This window comes from Eumetopias jubatus, unplaced genomic scaffold (genome assembly GCF_037043125.1).
Source record: "Eumetopias jubatus isolate StellerSeaLion01/CBP00866 unplaced genomic scaffold, mEumJub1_p1.0 scaffold_3, whole genome shotgun sequence".
Lineage (NCBI taxonomy): Eukaryota > Metazoa > Chordata > Mammalia > Carnivora > Otariidae > Eumetopias > Eumetopias jubatus.
Genome location: NW_028274809.1, coordinates 27,491,254 through 27,512,493, shown reverse-complemented (window position 1 = coordinate 27,512,493; position 21,240 = coordinate 27,491,254). Strand labels below are relative to the sequence as shown.

The 21,240-nt window shown below is 36.0% G+C and overlaps 1 protein-coding gene across 26 annotated transcripts in view; it reads left to right on the top strand.

Annotated features, from left to right (window-relative positions):
- The window catches only part of MAP2 (microtubule associated protein 2), a 76,573-nt gene that overhangs the window by 52,676 nt on the left and 2,657 nt on the right, over window positions 1-21,240 (top strand). For 20 of the 26 annotated variants that reach the window (XM_088022068.1, XM_088022060.1, XM_088022058.1 and 17 more), the window contains 2 exons: window positions 3,774-4,114; window positions 19,138-19,219. In XM_088022068.1, coding sequence (XP_087878194.1) covers window positions 3,774-4,114; window positions 19,138-19,219 — 423 coding nt within the window. Of the gene's footprint in view, window positions 1-3,773; window positions 4,115-17,074; window positions 17,168-19,137; window positions 19,220-21,240 lie in introns of all 26 variants that reach the window. The other 6 variants (XM_088022066.1, XM_088022061.1, XM_088022051.1 and 3 more) reach the window with 1 other exon arrangement.

The window sequence follows — 21,240 nt, the reverse complement described above, 5'->3', positions numbered from 1 at the left end:
ACAGTTTAAAAAAAAATATAAAAATGTTCCAATCATTACCCACTCAGGTGTTGTGTTACTACCAAGATTATCTAGTTAAAGCATGGATTCAAATTATTTTCATAAATATGTTTCTATTACAACAAAAGATATATAGATGCTAAAAACTTAAGACACATTTTTCACTCAATTTAATTAACAATGCTGCTGGTTAGGTATTAATAACCTGATTGAATCTAGTGATGAGAAAAAAGAGGGTAACTTGTCCAATGCTATTAAGATAGAAAGTGGTTGAATTTGGTTTTCAGCCCACTGATAACTTCATGACCTTAATGTCTTCTTTATATTTATTTGGAAGAAATAGTACTAGAAAACTGCTATGTAGAATCACTTGGAGAGTACCATCTCTGTCATTTAAAATCCATTAAAAATGGTGGAAATTGCTACTACTACCACATTATAGTTGATTTTACCCCTTATTTTAAAAATATTTAACAATAATTGACCCACTTAAAATGTCACTATTTTGTATGACACTTAAAGCATATTTTTGCCTGGAATGAAAGTGTTTATTATAGTTAGAGCAGTTGTGACCTACACACCACTTAGTTTCGTGAAATATTAACATTCTTTGAAACATGTGCCAGGAATACTTTAAAAAATCACTAAACTCTTAACAAAAATAAAGTATTCAAATGAACTAGCAAAGAAGGCATTTAAGATATAGTAATCTCTTGAGAAAAGGCTTTAACTTTGGAATTGGGCATCATCAATATAGAAGCTGTTTAGATAAATCAAAGGCACCAAGTGCTTCCCAAAGGTATACTTTGAATTATGCTTCTATCTGTGGTTATGGAAGCAAAATGGCACTTCATCCATAAATCCACATCCTCAAACCACTGTTTGAGGTCTGCCTTTTAAAGTTCATCTGTATATAAATTATTTCTAAACCAATTCTAAAATTGTTTTTATTTCTAAACCAATTCTATTTTGACTTTCTAACTTACATTCATAAGCTTAATGCATTTTATTATTTGGTAATGAACATAATTCATACTCTGATAATCTCAGGACATAGGGTTTATTTTCTCTCTATAAAGCAATAGCTAAAAAACATAAGGACAACTAGAAGAGCAAGCAATATGCCTCCTCCCATTCACCCATCATCTCTGTAACTGCACATAGCCATGTCCTGGCATTTTGTACAGCTGTTGAGAAAAGCTGAAAGAAACAAAGCTATGCAGTTAGCCCAAGTAGAGAGAAAAGCATTGTCATTGAGGAGTTGACGAGATTAATAAGAACCTACAGCTTAATAAAGTCATTTGTAAATATATATTTTTCAGAAATATTTTTTAAATTGTTTTAGTAATTCAGAGTTAACTCTTTCAATTTTAGAACAAATAGGAAATGCTCAAATTTGTCATTTTGATGACAAGAATATAATTTATTACACTAAAAATTGGTTGTATCTATTGAACAGTGGTGTTAGGGCTTAATACTTTTGGTTTTTCTTCATTCTCCAGATGTAACACAAAGCCTTCATTCCTTAGTTTTCTGAAGTTTAAAGCCATTTTCTACAAGTATAGAAATGACTCTTACTTTAAAAAAAAATGTTATTGCTTTTAGTGAAACTTGTTATGCACATGCAGAATATTGCTTCAGCTTAGTCTCCATGAAGTAAAAAACACCTCAACACACTGATAAGTTCTGAATCCAATTTGTACTGTTAAAAAAGAATGTTGAACTCCTACTGTATTCAGGTCTCATAAAAGGCATCAGTGCTAGGTACAGTGGCAAATAACAGAGAGAAGATCCTCTCCCAAAAAGACCTGAGCTATTCAAAGGTGATGAAGTCATAGAGAAAACATTTGAGGAAGAAATGAAGTTTCTGGGAAGAGATTTTTCTGAAGGACACAGTGACTGACTCGAACATCAAAAACTCGGTCCAAAAACAAATTTTGTACCAAGGAAGCCACAAAGAGCCACGTTGGATGTGGCTGTATCATCCTGGTCTTGAAATGTCCTTTTTGTGGAAAGCGATAAAAATCAAAAAATGCACACTAATTTATCACATAGTCTTCTTATATCCAATTTCATATTGTCAGTTGAGGAGTCTACCTATCGTTTGCCCTTATGTTAAAAAAAACAAAAGGACACAGGGCAACTTTCACTTGATACATAAAAACTGTTCACTGAAAGAAGTAAAATGATCCTGTTTCTTCAGGAGACTGAACCCAGACCAGTGGGTAAATAGATATTGCCTGTAGATTATAATTATCTATGAAGCTCTTTTGAGCTCGCTGCTTGTAATTATTTCAGCAAAGATTAATTATCCCCTTTCTCAGGAAGAACTTCCCACACTGATGACCAGTTGTATTAGATGACTCAATGACACTTCATTGATTTAAGTTAATGAGTTATACCTTTATCCTCTACAAAATTTCTAGAAGATTTATTGGTTTTACAAAGTATACATACTTAGTAATAAAAAATAAAATTCATGCCCTTCCTATAAAACACCAAAAAAAGTGAAGGAATTTGAATAATAAATGTAAACCATGTAAATAAGTGTTCTATTATTAAAATCAATGTGTTATTTTAAGCAAAAAGATTTTTAGAGCTAAGAAACTAAATATCATATCTGGCTTAGAATTTAGCATCATCTGGGTAGATGAGCCTCAATGTCCTCATTCTTAAATTAGGAATAATAAGAGCTGTCTCCAACTACTGTATTTGTTTGGTCATCAAATGTTTGGTATTCACAAAAGTGCTTTGTAATCTGTAAGGTGGTATAGTCTCATCTATAGCATTATGCTTTCAAAAAAGTATTTGAAATGGCATTCAAACACACAGTTAAAAAGTTAGTATGAAAGAAACATGGCATAAGAAAATGGGAGGAAGGAGTTAAATAATAAAATGACCCTAAAGTCAAGTTGAGGCAAAGAAATGCATCTCAAAATAGCCTGTATAATTGACAGTAGGGGATCAGGGTGTATGTGGGTGGGGGGAGTATTGACTTGACTTCAAACCACAAACTAGTAAAGAAAGTATAAGAGAAAACAATTAGGTACAAGATTCACTGTGACTATGTTGTTAAAACATCCTATTTTTCTAAGAAGAGAAATAGATATTTTTTGGTATTAAGAGCTGAGACAAATTTCCATATAAAGGAAATACATGATACTGTAGAACAATGTCTGACATAATTGCATAGCTTTTAGTAAACACATTTTCAACTCACGGCATTCCTCAATATAAGCTGAAGGAGTAACATTGAATCACAATTCAATAAATGACTTTGTACACAGGCCAAAATTCTTGCTATCAGTACACAGTCTTATGTTGTATGTCTACCTGAATCTTGGAATGAACTTACTACACAAAAGAGCAAGAGATCCACACATCATTCAAGGAAATCTTTAGTAAATACTACCCCACATAGAATATGAAGCGCAGACTCTTCTACCAACTTAGGGCAGATCAGCATGCCTTAATGACCACACAAGTATAAAGAACTTCTGACGCCTTCATAATGAGAAGTAAGAAGAATAAATCAAGAAAACCCAAGTTCTTTCTTTGCATTGATAGCAATGCATGTTCAAAAAAATGTCACCAGCTTGTAAGCCTAAAAAAAGGAACTTTTGCCTTTTTGAGCATTGTTGTAATCCACAAATATTCCAAACTCTTTAGAAAGTTCATGTATTATAAGTTCTAACAACCTGAGGGAAGAGGATGTCTCGAGAATTTTCTGATGCTGTGGTTTTGGTTTGGTTTGGTTTTGTTCGTTTATATAGGGTCAGAGCCAATTCGTAGAGCAGGAAAGAGTGGCACTTCCACACCCACTACCCCTGGATCAACCGCCATCACTCCTGGCACCCCACCAAGCTACTCCTCACGCACCCCAGGTACTCCTGGAACCCCGAGCTATCCCAGGACCCCTCACACACCAGGAACCCCCAAATCGGCCATCTTGGTGCCCAGCGAGAAGAAAGTTGCCATCATACGTACGCCTCCAAAATCTCCCGCTACTCCCAAGCAACTTCGGCTTATTAACCAACCACTGCCAGACCTGAAGAATGTCAAATCCAAAATCGGATCGACAGACAACATCAAATACCAGCCTAAAGGGGGGCAGGTAAGAATCACATGAACAACATACTTGCTGCCAGAAGTAAAATCCCACTAATGATTAGAATGCCCTCCTCATACTATAAAGGAACAGTTCTTACAGTGGAAGGGGGATGGAGGTGTTAAAAAGTTACTGGTTATGATTCCTTGTCAAGAGTTTGGACCTCATCTGAGAAAGCTGGCTTATAAAATATAACGCAAGTAACATGACATGTCTTTTCCTTCTGGTTATTATCGGGTAAAAATTGATTTCACCATACAGGAGAATCTTTCCATTGATTGCCTAGCCGATCTTTCCTGAATGTATCTATTGCCCTGTGGATTTTAACATAAGAGATTAAAATTATATTTCTGATATGAATTTGAGTGTTCTAGTTTAGATCCTGACTGTGACCTCATTTGATGATCTTTTAGTGATTTTGCCTTTATCTCCTTCCTTCTTCAATGATTTCCTATGACATCTTCTACCATTTCCCCATGTTCACTCCCAAATCAGCATGGTTCACCACATTTCTTCTCTGGCTGCTCATGCTTAAAAATTGCAAAGGGTGGACATTCATGTTGATAATAGATAGTTCTGTATAGTTCCGATGAATGAGATTATTGGATTAGAACTTCTCTTTAAGATTAATTGTATTGAAGAGGGTTATTAGTAAAGCTCTACCTATTAACTCTTAACTTCAGCTCCAGTACAAACATTCACATTTTTTTGCCAACCAGGGGCCTTTGAGTTTTGCCATGACCTCAACCTTGCTTTAACACTGTGTTTAGATGAAGCAATTAGCCTGGAAGGAGATAATACAAATATCATTTAGTATTTCCTTTGTGATATTGATCTGCCTATGGAATAGTTTGGCTTTGCTTGTCACTAAAGAGATAAAACACCCATCCTTGAGAGAAAGAAGAAAGAAATTATTTCCTTTGTACATTAACAAACTTGTGATGCCCTCTCGACATTCCCAAAAGACTTTCTTTCAACGTCAGTGTTCTTTTCTGCCACTCTTTCTTGTCTGTCTTGTATTTTCTGCCACTGATTTTTGGTGTCCCTCTTTCATGCCAAAGAAAATGTATTTTCAGGCAGGGTTAGAAGAAAGATCTTGCCAAAATGTGAAGCTATCAAGGATTCCTACTCACTGCTGAAACAAAAATTCAGCGTTGCTTCTTCCTTTAGCAGAAAACTTACTTGCTGTCTCATTGTGATTCTGTTCAAGAAAGCCCAAGGAGTTACAAAAAATCCACCAAAGGAACTGGGGGAAGCAGAAGGTGGGGTGGTGCTCCATATGCCCTTTGTGGAATGACTATAACATTCGATAATAATAAAGTCATAGACAAATGCTTTTTCATAAAAAGATGTTATTAAAATATGAGCTACACGAAATCTTTTTAAGCAAAACAAAACGAAACATGAATTCTGCCAAATTTGATCCTGTAATTTCATAAATCTCATACTATTCTTGCATTCCTCAGAGTTTTGCACATCCAAGAGAATGAAATATTTGGGGCCTTTTGGAAATATCCAAATGCTATATTGTTTTATATTTATACATAAATAATAGACTAAGTTGAATAAAATCAATTTAGTGCCAATTTGAAAGTTTATCATTTTAGCTTTTGGTGAGATACCTCTTAAAATGGTGCAACTATTATGTATATTTAAAATCAGTTCTCTTTCTATAAATGTCCTTGTATGCAGTATTTTCCATATTTAAATGTGGGGTTTACTGGCTTATATTCCAGAAAATATTGATACTGAAAAGAATATGTTTCTTCTTAGAATCACAAGGGAATATAATTTATCTCTTAAGATATTTTCTTGAAACTAAAAAGAAAATTGAACTAAGATGGAATAATTATGGGTATAATTTGACATGAAAATTCTACAATATATGATCTTATTCAAATGACTCCTCAAGATAGAGAGGCATGAAGAATGGTTTTAACCTCAGCTTTGCCAGAATCACTAAGGTTAAACCAAGCCAAAAAATAGGAATACTTCTTTTTCTTTCTGCTTCTTGTACCGTATCTGTGAATATTTTTATGTCTAATTTCAGTTGACTTCTGCTCTACTTGGTAATTCATAAAACTGACATAAAGATACCTTATTCTTTTGAACTCAACTAAAACTGCCTTAGAGATTGTGGTAATTAATGACTAGTAAAGACATATGACACAAAAATTACTGAACAGAAACAGCCTTAAATTCACAGTGTCACTTGAAGAACATCTCTTCTTTCATAAGGCGAGTGTTAAACCTGCTGCAAAATTATCCTATCTCAGCTGGAGATGACTTGGAAAAAATCCACAACAGTGGAGTTATGAAGTGACTTTTGTTAGAGAACCAGGAGGTATTTCCTCACCAACATAAGAAACAGATGGAAGGAAGATATTTGCCTTCTATTTTGTGACAGATGGGATAATCCATTTAAATTGGAGGAGGAAATGAATTGGGAAATTGAGGTGCACTGCAGTTGAACTGTCTTTGTAGGAAAAATATATCACTTAACACTTTAACATTGTCCCCTTAAAAGCCTCAAGCACAAGGAATGAGGAGAGATTCTTTTTCCGTACATGTTAAACTGCAGGTTTTGACAAAATTTTTATGTTAAAGCTTCTTAGAAATCATGAAGATGATATGCTAAAGACCCTTGTTCTCTGATTGAGGATCCATAACTCACTCTGTTGGGAAAATTGAAGCTACTGGCATGTCATTCCCAATTATAAATTGGATAATCCTAGGATGTTGGAATGGACAGTGGTCAACTCAGAATCAATGAAGAGGACAGGGCAATAGCAGAACTTTTTATAGGAGGCAAGTTTTGTAATAGAGATAGGCAGTCTGTAGATCTTGAGAAAAATAGTCACACAATTCTTATTAATAAATGAGGGAGCAAATTTATAGATGTAACTCTAATTCTTCCACACAGGCTCTATTGTTATAAAATCTGGAGTGGTTAGATTGTATGTAAATGATTTAATTTTAAAAGCTATGTTACTGCTGTTTGTGCAATCATTAAGAATTGGGAAGGGAAATATATAATAAAAAATATATCTGTCTTGGAAGTTCAACAACTTTCCAAGTTGGGAAGCCTTATTATTTGCCTCAGTGTGAGCATTTATTGCTCTTCTGTATGTATAGGTTGTATGCTCACAGTGATCGTCACTTCTATTAAAGGTCCAATTTTGTATTGGAAGAGAGCCTTAACTTTGTGGCTCAGTTCAGTGAGGCAAATCAATGCCTAATGGAATAGATAAAAGAGCTGAAAACATGAGGAGCTTTACAGAAAGCAATAAAGTTAATCTTTTCAGCTGAAATGCAAATTCATTCTACTAGAAAGAACATAACACAATCTTAGATTCACTGTAAATAGTGACCTGGGTTAATTTAACTCAAGGCTCGGGTAAGACTGTCTTAGTAAGTGTATTAATTTAAAACTATTTCAATATAGTTAGCTCCCTATTCTACATTAAATCTCAATCTAAATTTTAGAATAAGTAGTGTTAGCTTTTGAAGAACACAACTGCTTGATTTAAACAAAAGTAGGAAAATAAACAATTTCTCTAAATGCGTGGCATAAAAAAATTAGGCAGGAACTCAGTGAATGATACTTCTTACCTTTTCTCTCAATGCATCAGCTTTTTTATAGGTGCTTTGGTTTATGTGGAATACTTTTACATTCTTTAACAAGTTTCTTTTTTTTTCTCCATCAAGCCTTATGAAGACTAGTACACAAATCACAATTTTTGTACCCTTGTCATAGTTGAAAGTTACTGGTGAGGTGGTTTCACAAAGGCTCTTTCCATTTATAGTTGTTGGATAGGGTGGTTATTAGGTAGATCATGATCTCTGCAAGGCCATGTCTGTGGATTTGATTGATCACCTTGTAAATTATATGCTTCTCCTTCATTAATGGAGCAGTCAGTCATGTGAGGTCAGGTGGACTAAAAAAGATGGTGGCATCTTCAAGCAAGTCACTCCTGTTCAAGAAGAGAACAGTACTTCTCTTTTATATAAAGAATCTTATAGAATTTGTCAATCTATTACCTTCCCAGTCAGCGTTGCCCCAGCATCTTTTTAAAAAAATTGATTTGGATAAATCCATTAGACTAGGACCTATGAAGTATATCCTCACATTCTAGAAATAAAGTAATCTATCTTCTATCCCTCACTTCTATACTGATCCATTGAATTAAGGAACATTGGATGTCAGAGATACTCCGCTCCTCATAGTCCAACTTCCACATTTTCACAGAGTAAGAAACAGAAGTCCTTATAGTACTCATATCTTGCATATAGGGCTTCTAATAGCATCCTTTAAAGGATGAGCTATAAATTCAAGTTCTAGAATGTTGTATTTAATGAAGAATCACTTGTTCTACAAAGTATGCAATTTAACGCACCATAGTTATTGTTTTGTTTGCTTCAACTTTGGTTGCACAACATGAGAATGGCAACACTATTTAACACTCCCTCCTACACCAAGGTTCTATCACATCAGGATTGAAATTTAAGGGTTTTGATCTTTTATAATATTTACGTGAAATAATTTAATGCAGATAATGTGTTAGAGTAATACGCTGTTGAAAAGTTGAGACCATTAAATTTGGAAAGTTATGTTGTATTTCTTATCATATTTTTTATTCTCCTACAACTGACAGATTATTTTTTAAAATAATTCTAAAAACAATGTTTACAAGTAGAGTATAGACACTAACTTTCAAATTCCTGTAGATAATATCTAGGACAAATAATGAAATATTAATTTTAAAATCTACCTTGGCATCTTTAAAATAAATGGTCAGCTGTCTTGCAATTCCTCAGTAATTCCAGAAAGTCGAAGTTGTATGTTCATTTTACTCATCATTTATTCAACAAGTATTTATTGAATACCCATTATGTTCCATGCTGTGTTCTAGGTACTGAGAATGTAACAATGAACAAAACAGACAAAAATTTTTGAAATTCCTACCTTCCTAGAATTTACATTCTAGGAAGAAAAACAAGTCAGAAAATATTACATAAGAAAAAATATGTAACAAAATGAGAAGGAGAACAACAAATCAAGGAAGAGGTTTAAAATATGTGGAGAGGAGATGACATTTCTTGATAGAATGACTAGGAAAGCCCCGAGAAGGTGATAATTTGAATATTTTAAGGAACTGAAGGACTGAGCCACGTAGATAACTGGGGGAGAGTATTTCAGGCAGAGAAAACTGCACATGCAGAAGCCCTGGGGTGGAAGCAGGCCTGGCATGTTTTAGGAACATCTATGTGGATGATGCCACATAGATATTTGAGAGTGGAAAGTTCAAGTTAAATGATTCTTCTTAAATATCATTACACCTATTCAAATAATAGGACTGTGCCAAGTCACAAACCTAAGAGTCATCTTTTCATCTCCCTCTCCTCATCCCATATCCTGGCCATCATGAAGTACTAGTGGTTTTGTGTCCAGAATAGCGCTTAAATCCACCCATTTCTCTTAGTCTGCTCTGCACCACCCTAGCACAGGATCCATTGTCTCTTGTCCATGTCACTGCAATAGTCATTAAGTTCTTTTAACTGGTCTCCCTGCATCTGCTGTTTCCTCGATCTGAAATGCTCTCCGTGATGTAGACGGTGCTTTTCACCACACTTGTAATTAAGTATCCCATTGTATAACTGATTATTTAATGTCCATCTTGTCTCACCTACTAGACTATAAGTTTCATGAAATCAAGGATGAGGTTGATCCTGTCTTCAGGGTCCAATATAGAGTAGGTGCTCAATAAATATTTGTTGAGTGAAAGTTGAATGAATGTGGTGGTACACCATATGCACGGAGAGATTCATTCTTTCTAGTGGTTTGTTGAGTGAGTGGGAATGCTTAGTGCCATTACAGTTATGACCCAAAGAAACTTCCCATGTTTGGACCACAGTGAATTTTGGCTAAAAGAATATTAGACCAGGATATAAGAGCTGAGTTCCTAGCCCAGCTTTTCTATTATATGACCTTAGATACTGACGTCTCTGGTCCTTAGGTTTCATACTTGTATAAGAATAGAAACAACAGGGGCACCTGGGTGGCTCAGTCGTTAAGTGTCTGCCTTCGGCTCAGGTCATGATCCCAGGCTCCTGGGATCGAGCCCCGCATTGGGCTCCCTGCTCGGCGGGGAGCCTGCTTCTCCCTCTCCCACTCCCCCTGCTTGTGTTCTTTCTCACTCGCTGTGTCTCTCTCTGTCAAAAAGATAAATAAAATCTTTAAAAAAAAAAAAAGAATAGAAACAACAAAATACACTTCTTTTTGTAGCACCATCTCATTTAATGTATTAGCACCATCATGATGTAGCAATATCTCATTTAAGTAGAACTTGAGGCCACTTGAAGCTCTCAAATTCATGGTTCTACTTAGAGTATGGTAGTATTTTTGCATTAGAGCTCATTAAAAATATTCGTTTAGTTATTCTAATAGGTTCCTTAATTATTTGTACCACAAAGGGCAAGCTGAACTTGAGTAAAAACTCAGTGCTTCTGAAGTAAGAGGAATGTAATTAGGGAAGAGGGAGCACTATGAAAGAGAGGGAGGAGGGAATGAAAAGAGTGAAATATAGAGAAGAATTTTTTTATATTTTCTTATAAAGTTTTAGGCATTATCTTGAGACTTTTTTAGGCCTTTCACATCTAATTTGAATAAGTTGCTTTGAGTTTTATATTCAAGGACAAAATAGAGTTAATGCTGGAGGCAAGTAATAAATTATACTGAAATGGTTTTTTCCTCATTATATAAAATTATGATGGCCACCACTATGAAGGGTCTTGAGTACTAGTAACATAGAAGTAAATTTATAAAATTATAAATTTTATAAACTAAAAGAGAATTGAAATGTATTTAGATTTATTTCCCATTCACATGGGCATCATGTTGTGAAACATTTACTAAGTCCCTGCTGGGTACTTTATGACAAAAGGGGAATGAGACAATAAGACATGGTCCCTACCATCTACGCAGAAAAGAAATGGCTTTTTTTTTTTTCATTTCTCATCTTCCCCTAGTGCCTTGCCCTTGTGTAATTTTTAAGTTCTTTCACCGCCATTTCTTTCCATCTCATTGAGCTACAAATAAGTGCTAAATAAGAAAAGTAATAAAATATCCCATGAGCTTTAAAATACTGTCAAGCCAGCATGAAGGAAAACTGTTCACTGAAATGCATTATGATATATTGACAAGGTTGTGTGTGTGTGTGTGTGTTTGTGTGTGTGTGTGTGTGTGTGTGTGTGTGTGTGAGAGAGAGAGAGAGAGAGAGCGGGAGAAGGTCAACATTATCTCAAAATGAAAGCTCCTTGATATCACGAACCCTGTCTTTATGCAACAGAGTGTTTAGAACTATAATTGAAGTATCTTTTGTAGGGTAATGAAAAGTTCTGGAGCTAGGCTTTATAAACATTAATTATTAAAAAACTATGAAAAAGAATTACCTCTTTGGGTTTACAAAGTTGAGACCTATAGAGTCCTTTTTTTGTTTGCTGTTCATTTACAAGCCAAGCAAGAACATAGGAACAGTCTTGAATCTCAGGTTGTTTTCAAACAACTGAACAAACTCTTTAAAAGTTACTGCCTTTATGCTTGGCCCTCTATTCTTTAAAATTTCTAAAAAATTTGAAATGAAGAAAAAAATGTAATGCCAATGTTTAACAGTGAGGCCAATGTCTAAACTCAATGTCTGTTCCACCAAACAGTTCTTTACAAAATTTTCAGCATGATTTAGGTTTTTAATGTGGTTCTTTTCTGTGCTGTGTGCTATAGCCTGCATAAAAATTTGTCTGACCCCTTAATGGACCCTCCAACTCATCCTATTCCTTCACACCTCTGTGGAATTATATGTTTTGACATGAACTGTTATTTCTGTTTAAATGTGTACTGCAATATATTTATTGCTTGTATTTGATCCATTGATTTTTGAAGAAGTTATTGGTCAGTATAGGCAGGGTTATTTAAAATTTGGAATAGACTATAAAGTTTGTATGCATTTTAATCTGAGCACAGGGTTGCTAACAGATGAATCTTTGAAAAACATCATCTATTCCAAAGAACTTTCATTCTTCAGAAATATCTGATGTGGTCATATATTTTTTTGTTTTAATATATGGTATCTCAGGACTCTATATAGGATAGATAAATAGTTTTCATTAAAACTGAATGCTATGGAATGGGAAATACTTTTGGGAGAGAGAGAGAAGTGTTTTTGTAATGCAAGGACAAAGAAAGGCTTCATTTTGAATCATGGAACACTACATCAAAAACTAATGATGTACTGTACGGTGACTAACATAACATAATAATAAAAAAAGAAAAACTTAAAAAAAAAAGGCTTCATTTTAAGTACTCCTGAAAAATGATGTAAAGCCAAAGGAAACACTTAATCTCTGATAAAATTGAAGGGTTACTGGCCACTACTACCCTTTCAAAAAAAAAAAAAAAGCATTCTTTCTAAAACAACATTGGATGAAGAATAAAGAAGTGTTATAGCAATTGAGGTTCATACCTAGAGGAAGCCTGTAGAGCCTAGCACTATCTTGTAGGAGAGCCAAGAACAGAATCCAAACTTCTGGACCCCCACTTACTCTCCATATCTTGCTATCTTGAGCTGACATGTGGGTCTTTTGATAAAGAAAGCAGCATCAGAGAGTGTCAAATCAAAAAAAAAAAAAATCAAAATCCCATTGCTTAAGAAATGCAAGTTGACACTGTGATTAATGCCTCTGGTTTTTCTTTTTTTAATTTTTATTGTTATGTTAATCACCATACATTACATCATTAGTTTTTGATGTAGTGTTCCATGATTCATTGTGCATAACACCCAGTGCTCCACGCAGAACGTGCCCTCTTTAATACCCATCACCAGGCTAACCCATCCCCCCACCCCCTCCCCTCTAGAACCCTCAGTTTGTTTTTCAGAGTCCATCGTCTCTCATGGTTCGTCTCCCTCTCCGACTTACTCCCCTTCATTCTTCCCCTCCTGCTATCTTCTTCTTCTTTTTTTTTCTTAACATATATTACATTATTTGTTTCAGAAGTACAGATCTGTGATTCAACAGTCTTGCACAATTCACATCACTCACCATAGCACATACCCTCCCTTATAAATTAGGATTGCATTTTCTTTCATTTTACATGTTTCGTATTTCCAACTAATCTCTAGGAAGACAGATTTGTTCTTGCCTGTAGACATATCCTACATTTGTCTTCCTGTCCTTTCTTAGAGTAACCTTGCTTCGGGAAAATAGAAGTGTATTTCTCTAAAGGTGCATTTAAACTTATATGCAGAGAGAGTATAGTGGCATATCATTTCAATTGAACCATCATTATAAAACCAACTAGAGTCACACCAGAAATATCCAGAAAGTCACTACACTGTACTTCCCTTGCATGGTGGAGGAAGATAGAATTAGTAAAAAGTAAAATAAAATAATTCTGATTAAATTATTCAATTACATTAACCTATTCTTTTTAACTCTTTAAGCTTATATGACTCTTATGTGAACGAAAAGCCAACTCTGAATGCAAGCATGTCACCAACCTTTGTCCGTGAAACTGAAATCCTTTTTTGCCAGCCTCCCATGGGTGGAACTGATTGGGTTGATCCTTGAAGAATGATGAGTTCCAGACTTAACTTGGAATGAGGGCATTCTAGCAAGAGATAATAACATAAAGAAAGCATGGGAACAAACTTGAAAATGTAAACAAGGTCCTTAAAGTATGGAATGTAAAGTCTGGCCAAAATGTAAAGTTTTGAGAAGAGGGCTCAAAAATCAGAATTTCTGAGAAACCTGGTTGCCTACCTAAGAAGTTTTGATGTGTTTAATAGGAAATAGAGACTTTGGGAGAATTTTGAACAAAGCAGAGCTTTAGAAAGATGATTCACTTGATTGAAATAATACATTTTTCCCTTCTACTGTGAAGTACACAGAAGGAAAGATTGTCACACACTTTCAAATCACCCCATTTTACATTAATAGTGCAACCAAAAATTTTGATTGAAAGACATTGACAAGGATAGAATGTAGTCTAGAGTTAACCTTGGATAATGATTATTCAAATATGTTTTCCTCCATATTATGAATATAGAAAATTAGTTCACCAAATAAAGGTTTGTTATATTTTTTTTTTCTAGACCATCTCTGAGGTGTTAAAATAATTTTCCCTTGACATATAGGAAAACAAAAGCTCAATGGAAATTCCTTCCCCCAAAAAGTCAAGTTAAAACTTGACTCTCTGACTTAAAATAATAATAATAATAATAATAATAATAATCTGGAATAAAGTTTTATCCTTCACAGCAGCCATCTATTTTTCTATCTTATGCAATGGTTTCTGAGGACTGCTGGTATTTGTAAAATTAACTCTCTAAAGTGTTAACTATTGGTAAATGATCCCAGAGATCTTTGGCATGAAGTATTTTGTAATTTTGTTAAAGCATAAGTGTGCATCACACGGACTAGGTGGGTGTTTAGGTGCAAGTTGTCAGGCTAGAGCATAAATCTTACTGAGCATCAAGCATCCAGTGCCCAAAGTGATTTCCATTACTGTCTATTTGGCCATCAAGCAAAATGGTGAATGTCATCCTCTACCTTATTTGAAAAAAAAGCAATATACTCTGAAGCTATTGCAAATATGGAAATATGTAAAGAATATGCCATTAATCCCTGTCGAAGGTCTGCTTCACGTTATGAATTGAACAGACATTGAAAGTTTCCCATTGAAAAAGGCCAGCTAATTGTTTCTCTAGAAAATCTATGATTCTTTAGAAAATCTGGGGAAAATGAACAAAAGGCAGCCTCTAAGTTTTAGGATTTTAAAATTTAAATTGTCTCTAAGTAATGCTGGCAATGTGCCCCCTTGAGGTTTGAATCATTTGTTTTAGAAATCATAAAAATTGCCAGTTGATTAAATGTTAGAGTCAAACAAATTCATGCAATTGAATTTGGAATTTCCATTTTGGCAACAAGTGAATCAGATTTAACATTGAGCCTTTGATCACTGGGTAATGAGTCACTTGATTTGTACTCTAATGATCTCTAAATTAAAATTTGCAAATGAAATATGAGACCCTATATGTCCCCAAGGATTAGGAAAAATGGCTTAGATGAATTCTATTTCATTGCCAAAATAGAGACTCACGGAAGATAATTAAAAGTATTATTATTTGAAATAATAAAATTATTAGCTTTCTAAAAATAATTTATCTATGAGGATTGAAATGTAATGGCCCTTGTTGACTTAAAGTTATTGGCATCTACATTTTATGTGAAATTCTTAGCCCGCCACTACATTTATTGTTAGATACACACTCTGTGATATTCCCCCCCTTCTTTTTAAATTGGGATTTTTATCATGCCCTAAAGAGTGACCCAATCATCATGTTTTCTGACTTTAGATTTTGACAAGAAGCCCTTCCCTTGGGCTGCCAATGAGAGCTGTCAATGATATTTCCCTGTAAGGGACAAGCTCTCTCATCAGTGTCAGACAGGCACTGTGATTTAAGCTTTGTCTGGTTAAAAATAGTCAGGATGCAGTGTCATCTTGAATTTTTTACTCTTTTTTGCAAACACCAAGAGATGTGATACCACTCTTGGAGATGGCTGTATATCTAGGATGTATTTATTTAGCATTTTTTATAAGAGGACAAACTTGGGGCGCCTGGGTGGCTCAGTCTTTAAGCGTCTGCCTTCAGCTCAGGTCATGATCCCAGGGTCCTGGGATCGAGCCCCGCATCGGGCTCCCTGCTCAGCGGGAGGCCTGCTTCTCCCTCTCCCACTCCCCCTGCTTGTGTTCTCTCTCTTGCTGTGTCTCTCTCTGTCAAATAAATAAATAAAATCTTAAAAAAAATAAGAGGACAAACTTTCCCCTAAAGCATTGAAAACATAATTTCTCTTTAGCTATTAAGGGCACATGGGGAGAGGAGTAGAAGTGGCCAAAGTAAAATCAAACAAACAAACACAAAAATAAACCTTTCTTTCCATGCTCATGTGCTCTCCAAAACATGCAAATTTTAAGATACATAGAAATCGTCACCAGAGCTATTACTTTGCACATTACATTACACCAGAATAGTATCTGTCCAGATTTAGATTTGCTGTTGTCTTCAAGATGAATACTGAACTTTCTGAAAATAGAAATAAAACACCTAACCTCATATCTTTTGGACCTAGCCAAGGCCTGGACTACTTCTACATGACCTACTGTAAGTCAGTTAACTAGTGGCCCTTGATTTGCTCCCCTCTAAAATAATGGAAAGAATGCTTTTGCACCAACCATCCAAGGGTTATGGCTATTTATGAGCAGCTGTCAGCAAGAAGACTTTCAGAAGACCACTGAGCCAAATCTGCAAGGCAATAGTGAAGCCCTTTCAGCAGAGGAGTCCCTGAGCCCCCTTGTTGACCCTCTTGGGAAAGCAAGCGTTCTGCTGGACAAATGAGAACCCTCATCTGTGGCATTCAGCCCATCCAGTCATGAACCTCACCTGTGCCAGGTGGACCAATAATACAATCAAGTGTACCAGGTGATTTATAATTGCGATGGCTGACACTGTAGGATTGAACGGGAGTAGGGCAAGAACTATACTGAACTACACTATTGGACCTTTTATAGAGTGGAAACTGAGTCCCAGTGTTGCCCACAATATTGGAAGCTTCCCAGTCACAGATAATCCAACTTTTATTTTTCTTTCCTTCTAATTGTTTCCAGGTCACAACTGCCTATAACTTAGATATCTAAAGTTCTTGAGCATTTGGCCCTTGGGGGTTCAGGGGACTAGGGCTCATATTAAATGATAGATCTGTTCTTCAATTCCAGTGTTGGTTTTTTTCTCTTAAATGATTATGTAGGTGGAAGGAATTTTTGAGCCTCCTTGGCACTAACGCATTTTGGCTCCCTATGCCCAGCATACTGAAAGAAAAATGCACAGTGAAGTTACCTCCAATTCCTTTTAGGTTAGGATTTTAAACAAGAAGATCGATTTTAGCAAGGTTCAGTCCCGATGTGGTTCCAAGGATAACATCAAACATTCTGCTGGGGGCGGAAATGTAAGTAGAAGCTTCTATTAGAAAGCTAGCCTGATTGTGTGGAGCCATCTGCACAGCCAGCCCCCTGTCTCTTTTCCTGCGTCTCGCCCAATACACACCCCACTACTTGTTGCTGCTCCACATGTCCCCTGGTCTGGGAGCTTGTCACCCTTGCATTTTTGCTGGTGGGCTTCCCATCCTTCCCTGAAAGATTTATCAGCAAATTTCTTGCTTTCAGTTGAGGAATAAAACCTTACTGGGCTGCATCCTGTCTTTCAGGGGGATGGCAAACCCACCTCACCTGACTTGCCAATTTTGTTTGCTGGCCTTTGGCTTCAAGGTATCTCCTCATGCTGTCTCTACTCCCCTGCAAACATCAGCTGGGCACACACTTTTATGGCTCCATTTCAATTACTCTTGAAAAGACTGATATACTTGAAAGTACCCAAAGTGTGTAATGTCAATCTTTTGTGCATCACTATTCATGAGAGTTAGGGTATCATTTGGAATAATGCAAAACTAGTGAAGCACAGTTCATCTGTCATTCAAAGTGAAAGGATTCAAGTCCCAGTATAAACTTTGTCTTGATGGGATTTTTTTTTCTGTGTCTTGAATTGGGCAGAAATAATATCCTTTGAGAGGAAGGGAAAGATGAATGCATGTTTCTCAGAGTTAAGGCAGAGCTGAAACAGTGAAACTCAAGGTAAAGGAAGCATGATTCTTCACAAAATAAGAATAATAAAGGTGACCCAGGCTGATTCTCTATTCTATGGATCCTTGTCACCTAAACCTCAGATTCTGGCCATCTGTGACTCAGTTTACAGAGTGTCAAGTCCAGAATTCTGGCCTGTTAATAACTCTTGCCTCCTGGCTCCTCAGCTGGAGGAGTCAAGCAGTGAAAGGGGAGACAAGCCAGTGCCATCTACCAAGAACTGTCACCTGTTGCTTGAAGTAGTTCCACTGAGCATGAAAATGTCACTATTGTAGGAAGTCCATAGCAAGGTTTGCTAGGCTCCTTAAGAGTGCTGAGCTAAGCCTCAGGATCAGTATTTACATTGACATGGTGGCGCTCCTCCCTGTGTCCTGACTGTAAGTGCAAACCGTGTGGTACTCTCACAAAAGCAGTGTTAGTCCTGGGAAATACCTGGAGGGTGTCAAAGGGTAACCCCTATCCTCTCCTGCAGGCCCTGCTGGCCTAAAAGGCTAGGTGGCAAAGCACAAATTGAGATAACTAACAATCTTAAAGTAAATAGGGGAGCTTCCAACCTCCAAAACGATAGTCTTAAACTTTCCTCTAGAGAAGAATCACTTGTTCAAATATGCAGATTCTGTGACCCCATTTCCAATTCAGTAATACCCTTGTACTTCTGATGCCAATGGACAGTGCACCACAATTGGAAAAACACTGTTTCTAACACGGGGAGAGGAGATAACTTCAATAAAACACAAGAAAAAAATGTTACTACCATTTTATAATTTGGTGGATAAGAAAAATTCCATTTAGCCAAGACATGACAATAATATTTTAGAAAAGCTTTGATCTTTCTTTTTCTTATATCTTAAAGCAATGTTGGTCTTCTTGTAACTATGAGCAATGTTGGTCACTTTTATGGAAAAATCATTTTTAAGAAAATAATTCATCTCTTCACTTGGCTCTTTGCTTATGGAAAGGTTTAACATGGTGTGGCTTTGTTCTCTGAGTGGAAGCTTGCCTTATTAATCCAGGTGTTTCTATCCTCTTGTGGAATGATCTGTTTTCTACTAATAAAATCTTCTATTCTAGGATTTTCTTTCATTTTGGTCCTTCTTTCCAACCAAATGTGGGAGTACACTGGGAGGTTATGTTTTTCTATGTATGTGTATGCACTTGAGTTTGGGTTTCTGTGTTGTCGTATGTTGTGCGTTTGGGTATGTTTCTGGATTTTATGTATGAGCTTGGGGGCTTGCCCATGTCTCAACCATTTTAAGGGTATTTTATATGGTTCATACAGGTACAGATTGTTACCAAGAAGATAGACCTAAGCCATGTGACATCCAAATGTGGCTCTCTGAAGAACATCCGCCACAGGCCAGGTAAATAAGTGCTTCTTGGTAGTTTGGGAAATATTAAATTGCTTAAGAAATCAACAAGCAGAATTTTTGTTGTGAAATACCTAATTGGAAAAATGTCTCAAAATCCTGAAAACTCGTGCTTTTATTAATAGAAACTTAAGTTAGAAACTTTAAGGCATCTTCATTTGGGCAATAAACTCAATTATCACAAGGAGGTACATATCATAGGACACATTCAAAATTAAAAGGTATATAAGATGCACTTATCTCTATGTACTCATCATGCTTATTGGAGCTCTTTTGAAATATATGGTCTATAAAATACCTTGGGCCATGTATTCGTACATAATTACATGGATCGAAAGCAGCACTTCCAAAGATTTTTCATGGAAGTATTTTGTCTTCATATGTGAAAGAAGGATTGTGTTTAAGCAAAGCTGATGAAAGTATTTATCTGCTAAATTTCTCAGATCCTATAGTAGGTCAGTAAGCATTATGAATCCTCAGCAGAATGCAGTGCTTAATTGACCCATCGCTTGACGCAGTGCTTGTCCCAACTTATTTAACCATTGGCCTCTTGTTTTTCTATAGGACTAATGATCTAAACTACAATTTACATTCATACTTGTTGGGGATTTTTTTCCTCTTTAAAGTGTAAATCTAACATAAGTCATTTTTTCTGAGTATCATTATTATATATTTTTGCTAACTTCTACCTCCATGCATATGTAAATAATGGACAACTGTCAAATTTGTCATTTTCTTGAGAATATTTTGACACAATATATACCATTGAATTATAGATGGACAAGAGGAAGCCTTTGGTGTGCTTGATATCTTAATTAAACCATGTAATAGGTTATTCCCATTAATCACTGTCTCAAATGTTATCAGAAACAAAGTATAAGAACAATCAAGCCCAGAAAGATTTCTGACCAAGAAAAGATTATTAAGAAGAATTTATTTGTTGAAAAATAAAGGTAGATAGGATAAGTTTCAAAATGGATAAATGCACTGGAAACATGTCCAGAAGTCAGGCTTCACTTTGACAAAGGGTGTTCATAAAGCAAGTCAAGGAGTTAGGTAATACATATACAGAATCTCTACTGGTTCACAACCCTCTTGGGAGCTTCCCTGGTGTAATCTGAGACTGGCACCTGTACTCAGAAGACAGGGAGAAACTGAAGAAAGAGGTAGGCCACTCCAGGTTAGTAGGTGGCAGTTTTAATAAGTAAAGGGAACTTACATATGAGGCTTCTCTTGGGTAGCAGCAAGATGGATCCTCACACCCGCCCACCAAATCTTAAAAGTTTATAAAGAAGCCTTAACTGGGTTTAGTCATGCATGCAGTGTTGGTGTTCTCAACATCACCTCATTATCTCAAGGCTCTGTCCTTGGAGCAGCCTCTGGGAGCAGGAAAGGCAAGCAGGGGAGGGAATGAGAAGCCTCCGAGTGCCCAGGTCCAGCTTTCAGGTCAATCAGTGTCACGTCTTTTTGTAGATGTTCCCCAACAATCTCCAGTACAAAATTCAGAACCGCTTCCTTGGAATTAGCTTCTCTGTCATTCCTGAGGTGGCAGGGACATGGTCTCATACTGCATATCTTCACAATTCTACGATCTATAACTCAAGCTTACAAATACTTGGTTGACTCTGCTGTGTCAACAGTAGGAATGAAGTATTTGGCCATACTGCCTATTTTCTTCCAAAATGCAAAAGAAAATATTAGATTCTTTAATTGAGAGAGTAAGTATTCCATTAGCCAAATTCAACTGGACTCTTGATGTACAGGAAAATGTGACATAGTTAAGGAAGTAGTCTATGTAAGATTTATTGGTCATAAAAGACTATTGTCATGGACTCCCACCTATTTCTAAATCTAGATCTTTCTTTTATAAGAACTGAATCAGATAACTGAATTCATAAAGAAGTGTTAACACAATGATCTTTGACAATGGCGAGCTTTTCACAAAGTTACTTTGGAATGTGGAATATCTAAGGAGAAAATAAAGGAAACAGTTCAACACATGGAAGCCCAACTTT